Here is an 8938-nt window from a genome sequence, read left to right on the forward strand (position 1 = left end):
TGCACCCTGTTGCCTTGGGCACTGCCCTCTCTCTCTCTCTCTCTCTCTCTCTCTCTCTCTCTCTCACACACACGCAGTTGGGACAGGGTTGAGTGGGGGCAGGGAGAGATTGTGATTGACACACACAGGCACTGCAGTTCACTGCTGCTGATCTTGCGCTTGTTGCTGCGTTTGATTCACCACATCCGCTGGGAGTTTTCAGTCAGACTTTTATATCCGTCTCACAAAAACAAACTATTCTTTAGAAAACGGCAACAACACCTGGCTGCGGAGAAGACATAACAAACTCTCCCAAACACCTGTTGAATATTCAAATAAAACCACAGTGTTTTCGAGATAAATCTGACATTAATACAGAAACTTTTTTTGGGGGGGCCAAAATACATTTTCATATTGTTTAATATTTGCTAGTTACACTCTGTCATTATTACACAACTGAAAGTGTTGGAATTACTCCAACAAGACTACAACCAAGTACATGTGAATGTGTCATTAAGGGTGGCACCCCAGGGAGACTGAGCAGCATGTGTAAATGTCTGATTTAACTCGCCAGGTCCCAGCAGCTGCTCACAAATAAAAGCCTCATCTTCTTTTGGATTTATTGCCATCATGTTTCATCCTAGCCCGCCAACACTCACATTTCACATGTCATGCTGCCTGTGAACAAAGGTGCATCTGGTTGTTCTAGGGAGACATTTCTTGACAGCATATTTTCGGGAAAACTGTAAGGGCAGACAGCAGAGCTACCCAGCTTTCCACCCCCTTGTTAAAAAGTGAATAAATCAGCCTGCTGTTTGTGTAACACCTGCTCTGCTGTGCTGCTGTCAGATAGGAAAGGGCCGAGCCTGTCCCTGCCTGTTGATGAACACCGGAGAGCCAGGAGGAATGCTGCGCTCTGCAGCCAATGAAAGAGGCCAGGAGATAACACCGCCTCTCTGTTTTTCTTTTCACCTCTCCACTGATGCACCAGGAGAAAAAATAATGTGTCTGGATGTCTGGCTGCATTTTTATTATGTTGAGAAACCACCAACACGGGAATCAAGACTAAATACTGCAGATTCATCCCCTTTTTCTGAAGACCATACTGGCAACTGGCAATCACAAGACACCTAAAAAGCATAAAAGCATAAACGCACCCTTGAAAGGCCTCTATAGTCTGCATGGCCACTTCATCTGAGGGGCTTCAAGCTGTGGCTCATGAATACCTCAGTTGTGCTCAACAACTGACAATGCAGTCTGTGTGAAGTTAACCCCGTTCACACAAAGTTTCAATTCATTGTTAACAGTTAATCCATTTCTCCCCCCCGAGCACTGCTATAAATCTGTGCTAATGAAACCCAGAACAAGTGAAACCAGAGAGCCGTTTGACTTTTAAATGAAAAGATCATCAGTTGATACCAAGACATTGTTGCCTGCAACTTCCTGGTCCACACAAAGACAAGTAGAACTGATCCTCGGATACATGAGACGTCAATGGAGAGTTGAAGTCGAAGCAGCAGCATCATACTAGACTACGACGTGTAAAGAGGGTTTTGTTCTTGCATGTTGAAAGATGCAGCTGATTATTAGACTCAATGGGATGGAGGAATTCCTCAAAAGGACAGTTTTCTTCTTTATTCATCTCTGTTGTTTATGAGGGTTTAGTCCACAATCTTCAGGGCATGGATCATGGGCGCATTATGACACAATGGGCCCCTGAGCACAGTTACGCTAAAGGCCCCACCTCTCCTCCATAGATACAATACTTAATCATTGCTTAGGCTCTTCCTGTTGTTGTTTTGTGTCTCTTTGTAGTTGTTAGGCATCTCTCTGTGTTTTTTTGTGTGTCTTAGTGGTCAGTGTGTAGTTGTTTTGTGTCTCTTTGTGGTCATTGTGTGTCTCTTTGGAAAAGTTTTGGTCTTTTTGTAGTTCTTTTTTTGTGCGTGTGATTGTTTTGCCCGTTTTTTGGTAATGTTGAGTCTCTTTGTAGTTGTTTTGTGTCCGTTTGTAGTTGTTTTATGTCACTTTCTTAAAGTTGAGGGACTTGGGGGAAAAATAATGGTCAAAATGTTTGCAGCAGAGGCCGAGACATCCTGACTTTTAGTTCTTAGTGTGAGCAAAGCTCCAAAAACACTGGATCCCACACTTTGCAAAACACAACTTGACAGTGTCTCTGTTACATGTTTAATACGCGCCCATGTCTTTCAAACACCAGGCCCCCAGTTTATAACGCTGGCTTTCTATTAAAAACATGTACATCATTAGGGTTACTTTCTCAAGCTTTAGAAGATAACATCCAAAGGCAGAGAGGACATTACAATACAGATGAGGCGATCTTGATGTGTAAAATTGGTGTAACGACCCTGTAATGGGAATCTTGCCCGGGTAAGGGTTAGGATTTGTGACGGGTTCAAGCTGTGTGTGCCTGGGGAGATGTGATCGACTCTCCTCAATCATGACTAGAACTGTAACTGTGCAACGGAGTTATTCCTGAAACCATAAGGCTTTATAATTATCCATGCGGCTATAATGATGCAGTGGCAGCTCCTGTAGTTACAATAGTAAATCTATGTGTTTAAATAGCCTGAAATAGATGGAAAAAAAAGTGAGAAAATAGGCTTTTAACCATCCTATGAGAAGAAATGCCAGGAGTGACCCCTGCTGATCATCTGCTGTAATTACAACTAAAACTGCAGAAAAACCAAAAAGGCATGAAGGAAACTTAATATAACGACTAGACATTATTACACAACTACCCACACAAATGCCTCCTATTTACCTCATATCGTAACATATAGTCTTTGACTTACAAACCAAATTAATCCCCAGAAAAGAAGTTATTGAGAAATAAGAGGTTAGTTTCCGCACACCTTGACACACGTTAACAGGCGGCCTGATACTGTTACTGTTTGCTACATAGATTACTACATGCTACATAGATTACTACATAGATTACTACATACTACATAGATTACTACATACTACATAGATTACTACATGCTACATAGATTACTACATGCTACATAGATTACTACATACTACATAGATTACATGCATGGCAGACATTCCGGGGCATAAACTGTGGCTGGAGTTTTATCGCTCCATGCATAACGACTCACTGCACAAGCTGACTCTAAAACCACTTCTTTCTCTACAGGTGCAGTCCGGAGGTAATGAGACCTTTTGGATCAATCCATCCTATAATTTTCCAAGTGGGAGGGTGCGCAGAGCTGAACGAATGATTACTGACATGAGTCATAGAATATAGCTAGCTCTTATGTCACGTTTCTTACGTGGTTGTGAGAGTAAAACAGTCTGTCTTGCAATTACACAGATAAAGCTCTATTTCAATATACAACATGCTCTCCACGTATCCTCGACAGCAAGACAATTTACTTTCCAATCGTTCCTCGGCTACACTTACACAACAAACATGCAGAAACATACATGCAGAAATGCTGCCGTCAGAAGATGCGACTATACGCAAACCACTTTTAGGACGAGAGTGTGAAACGTAGAGAGCTCCTGCTGAAGTACGACAGCCTGTCTAGGAGTCACTCTTCCTCAGGCTAGACTCGCAGCATTCTGCACTGCAAACAATTTCTGCAGTTGACATCACCCCCAGCAAGCCGTGGTGAACTACAGGCTGACAAAGCATTGTTCATCTGTAATTCATAATGCATTAGCCTGACGAACAAGCGGTCCAAGGGAATGGCAGAATAGAACCCCTTCTGTTCAGATGGATTGTGTCCCCAGGCATGAAAGCTCCATGGGTTGGATGCCAGCGTGTCTACACATTTACAGTACAAGAATAGGAGTTACAGTGTGTCATAAATGCCAGAGATAGGACTGAAGCACAGTCAAAAAACATTGTTTTCTAGTTCACCAGTGAACGTGCTACCACGCCCGTTCATTTCATCAAGATAAAAAGCAAGAACTCAGAGAAGAACGAATCCTGCCACACAACCAGAAGCATCTTCTTTGGCTTACAGAGGAGTGTGGATTTCATCTGCCTCTGCCTTGATTCCCACACACGCCTCTTTGAAGCTGCTCGCTGGCAGAGTCGGTTTACGTCCCGCCTCCGAAACACGCCAAACTGTGTATTGCCAGTGGGATACAGTTCACATGAAATCTAATAAATCAACATTATGATTTCATGTAAATGTACACAGGAGCTTACTGATCAACTAGGCCTTATTATCACAGTGTGCATTACTTTATTAACATTCAAAGTGAGAGGTTTTAATCCCATAATCCAGCAGCTCCCACATTTGGGGTTGCAAAGAAGAAAAAGTATTTTCTGATATTCAAATTAGGTATATTCTTTTCTCTAATCTTATACTTTAAAGTTCAGGATACATCCTTACGTCTTTGTGAGTATAATATAGTCATAAATAGGTCTTTATAATAAAATAACATTTATCATAGTAAATATAAATATCATGTAGTAATATATTTGTATTATGCAGAGGCTTGACAGCATATCCAAGGGATAATGTCAGACACAGAGGAGGGTGGTCATTTGTTAATCATGAGGTCTCCTGGCGAACAGGGCGTTACTCTTTTCTGTGGAAGCTTGTGGTGTTCTGATTTGTAATCCCTATCATTGCTGTCCAGTTCTCTATTCACAGTTTCACAATTACTTCCAGTGAAAATCTCGAAGGCAATCCGCTGTCTTCAGCCTGTATTTGAAGCGTGTAAAGTCATTCACAGACAAAGAAACACACAGCATGTGATGCCACACAGTGACGCCAATTAGACCCCTGAAAGGTCAAACTCTGTGAGACCTCTACAACTGCTACAAAAACACAAAAACACAAATTCAATTATTTAAGATTTTGGAGAAAAGTAACAAAAGTGCGCAAAAAGTATTTTCCACATAAATCACAGATACAGAGGGTATGAAAACCGATGCCATGTATTACAGCTGTGGTGTCTGAGACCCAAACAGAGGTAATAAAGCAAGTTATCAGTTCAAAATCATGGTTTACAAGCAATATTCATAAAATTGAGACAATAAATTGAATATAAAGCTCACGAAAGGGCCCAGGATCCCAAACCGAATATTAGGTTCACAAGCCAAACAGCTTGGGAACCACTAACATGATCCTGTTAGCATTAACACCGTCACTACTGCATCGTACCCTCCTTTACAACAAGTGGATTTGGGAAATATTCTGGACACTCGCTGCTGCTGACGGGTTTATTTGTGCTCCCAAAAGAGATCACTTTGTCCTCAACCGGCTCCTGGAGTCCACACGGAGTCATTTCCATGACAGAAAATCAAGACAAAGCTCGAGCACACCTGCCTCACAGCGCAGGAGGCCCTCGTAAACGCTCTGATAAAACTAAATTACTATCACGTTTGCACTGTCCACTATGATGCACTGTCCACTATCAGTCCTGTGAAGAAGACATGCTGGGTCACACTCACAGTGACTGTGAAAGTAAGAACTCACAGTAAGATTTACAGTCTGGAAGAGCACTGACATAACGCTGTACACGCGCTTAATTCATTTAGATGCAAAGGGAGAGCGCCTGAGAGGACTGAAACAATCATTTCGCGTCCCCTGAGAAGCAGGAAGACTTTGGGAAATAAAATGTACACGAGGTCAGGCAGCCAAGTGAGGCAGCTAAGCGAGTTTCTCAACTTCTCACTCGTGTTTGCACTTGTTTTTTTTTTCTTCATATCAAACAGCAGTTGTCTATATTCCAGGAGTGATCTAATGATGCTGCCGATACAATGTGAACTAGCTGGACAACCATTCGATGAGTCACACGATGAATCACTTGCATGATTCACGATTAAAAACAGAAACACCAACACCAACAGAACACTGCTCTATGTCTTCCCGGCACAAGAGGTCCGAAACGCAATGGCTGCCGTCACGACATAAGCAGTTTTTTTTTTTTTTTATTACAGTCTGAGCAAAAAAAAACTGACACTTGCAGGCGGATGACAGCTTGAAATTAAGCCTTTGGGAATGTACTGCTTTCAAACTGGGGGCTGAATATCCAAATGACAAACGAGTGTCATAGCTAACTGGAACTCTTTCCTCAGCTCTTCTCAATATGTCAAAGTTATTTTGGTTAGCTTGACAAATATCTGTGAAACTCTGCTGTGTCCACATTCTTGATAGCTGAACAATCCAGATTACTCCCCCCCCCCTTGAATATTCCCAAAACAAAAAACAAAAAGTGTTCTCTTTTCACGCTCGTCCGTGGTGCTGATTCATGCTTTTTGAAATCACTGAGACAGCACCGTTTCCCCTTGCTATGCAACTCAGTCAGCTGATTCACCGCGACCCAACAAAGCCACTTCAGTCTTGTCAACACGGTCTGCCGACAACACACAGTTTCAAACGCTCCCAGTGGGAACCTGGCTGTGCACCACCCCGCAGTGTCGTGTAATGCAGTTGCAAGACTTTAAACTACCAGCCCTAAACAAACACAGGACACACACGTTGGCTCCATCGCAATCCAGATCCTGTTATTAACTTCAGTGTGAAGGGACGAGTCTGAGAACAGATGGTGAGTATGACAACAACAAAAAAAAAAAGAAAACTCCTAAAAAGGAGGCCACCGTCTTAGCCAGCTCCACTTCTCCTCCGTCTGTGATTAAACCGTTGAAGGACTGAGAGTTTAAGAGGTGATCTCCAGTAAACACAACCCCGCCGTCCCCGTTATCAGAGGACCCCGGCAGCTAAGTAACGGGGACAAGAAGAGACATTTTCATGCACAGCGGAGCGTGATACTGGAGGAGCATGTCGCTCTGCGAGGCTGTGTCGTCACCTGAGGTTTCAGTGCTGTTGGATCTGCTACATGTGTGAAGAAGGCACCATGAGCAGTTTCAGAACAGTTTGGCGGTGGAAAGTGTGCGAGACCTGCTGGAGATTAGGTCTGCTCAGTAAGTAATAACATTAGCTCTCTCTCTCTCTCTCTCAGAGGTTTAAGTTGTGCTTAATGAGAGAGCCTCCTTAGCTACAAGAAGCTCCCTCTATTTCCGTCCAACTGCTTTTTCATCCCTGCTGAGCACACATGCACCGTCAATCAACAGGTTTATATTGACAGTGTGGGAAGTCTTTTAACAACTAATTGTCATCATGACTTCTTCAAATGATCTATTTCAGCCAGAGGGTTCAATGTTTCGACGACAAAGCAAAGCAGAAAACTGCTACAAAGACAGCATGCTTTACCTGGAGGTGGCTGGAGCGGCTTCACGGCTGGACACAAGAACGTCTGAAGGCTGGACACGCAAAGTTCACTCACCGACCCCATGTCTGCAGTGTGTGATCAACGTACGTGTGTGTGTGTGCGAAGGGTTGTCTCCGTGAGTGGCTGTGTGAATGCTCCCTCCTGACGATTCAGGTTGACATAGAGAGGAAAAAAAGAGGGAAGTTGCGGAGGGCCCCCGGCTTCCCCGCTGTGGCTGCTGAGAGTCACGCCGAGCTCCCTGCTATTCAGTCCACGCAGATATACTCCAACTGTAAGGTCCCGTCACTCTGCCTCACATTATCCCCCCTCCTCTCCTCCCTCCCTCCACCCAAGCTGGACGAATCCTCAGCTGCCCGGGCCGATCTCTCAGACTCACCTACTTTCTCTTCCCCCTCGATTAGAATGTGCAACTTGCCAGGATGCTGAAATCACTTCTGCTTTCTCCCAGTTCCCCTTTTGAGCTGGTGTCTCAGCCACCCTCTATCGTCCTCTGCTCTCTCTCTCTCTCTCCCTCTCCTTCTCTCCCACTTGCACTCTCTTGCTACTTTCCATACTAATTCAAGCTAGATATTCTGAGGCATAACAGAATGCACACTCAAATGGAAAAGTCGGGTTCTATTCTAAAGTGTGTATTACTGTGGTGCACCTTCAGGACGGATATCTGTTTTCCACCACTTTAATGCTTTTATGATGAAATGTAGAAACAAACGGGGGAAATCAATTAAAGACACAATTAAGCAGAAAGTTTCCCTGTGCATTAGAATGAAGGCGAGTTTCAGCAGCACTCTGCTCTGTTGCTTTTTAGTTTCTCGTCACTCGTCGTTTTTTTGGCTTCAAAAGCCTTGTGCATGAAATCAAGATTTCATGGTTGCTTGGCAACGGGGTGGAAGAAAATGATTTGTTCTTGGGCAAAACACTGTGAGCCATTTGTTTTGATTTGATTATAGTCTTCCCACCTATTGAGGTCTTTCACCACGACAGAGACACATTTTTGGGGTCAGGTGATGGACCCCACCGGGATAGAAAAACACGCACACACACACACACACAGGTCTGGTTCTGCCACACATGCGGTCATAATCAACGCAAATTGATTTCATTTGGGATTTTCACACCTCCCATGAAGCAAAGCAGAAATGTTTACCTCCACTCATGAACCACTGCCACTCTGAATTAGCCTATCTGTCAATCACACAAGAGTCTCACTCTTTAACACCCTCCTCTCTCATTGTGTCATTCATTCAATCATTTCCAAAGTCCTCTCTCTCTCTCTCTCTCTCTCTCTCTCTCTCTCTCTCTCTCTCTCTCTCTCTCTCTCTCTCTCTCTCTCTCTCTCTCTCTCTCTCTCTCTCTCTCTCTCTCTCTCTCCCCTCATGTCGCTGACTCAGGCAGTAGATCCGACACAAACTGCATTTCATACGGTCTGCATGGCTATGACATCACCGCTGATCTACCAATCGTCGTCCAGTTCATTGGCGGTGACTCCTGCGTGAACTCTAAAGTCAGTCCTGACCATTTTATTCTGCTGCGGCTGCACGTCACCCAGAGGAACAGCGGCCTCGTCACACGGTGAAGTCAGCACAAATGTCTGTCTTCTCTTTTTTTAGTATGCATATTCCTCAACCTTTCGCTCGGCTCCATGCTCCCTCTATGAATAAGTGTGGGGATGTCGGCGCCTCACTGAGCACCTGCAGAGAATAAATAAGTAAACGGGTGGGAAGATGGACGGACACACGAGAGACAG

At 44.0% G+C, this 8938-nt stretch overlaps 1 protein-coding gene across 2 annotated transcripts in view; it reads right to left on the minus strand.

Moving 5' to 3' along the window:
• Positions 1-7403, minus strand: part of cyth1a (cytohesin 1a) — a 31182-nt gene extending 23779 nt beyond the window's left edge. For both annotated transcript variants that reach the window (XR_013767480.1, XM_079177742.1), the window contains exon 1: positions 7176-7403. Coding sequence is in view for 1 of the 2 variants with exons in the window: in XM_079177742.1 (XP_079033868.1) it covers positions 7176-7257 (82 nt within the window). In the remaining variant the exon portion in view is untranslated. The remainder of the gene's footprint in view (positions 1-7175) is intronic.
• Positions 7404-8938: the final 1535 nt, after the last annotated feature.

This window comes from Pholis gunnellus (assembly GCF_910591455.1).
Source record: "Pholis gunnellus genome assembly, chromosome: 17".
NCBI lineage: Eukaryota > Metazoa > Chordata > Actinopteri > Perciformes > Pholidae > Pholis > Pholis gunnellus.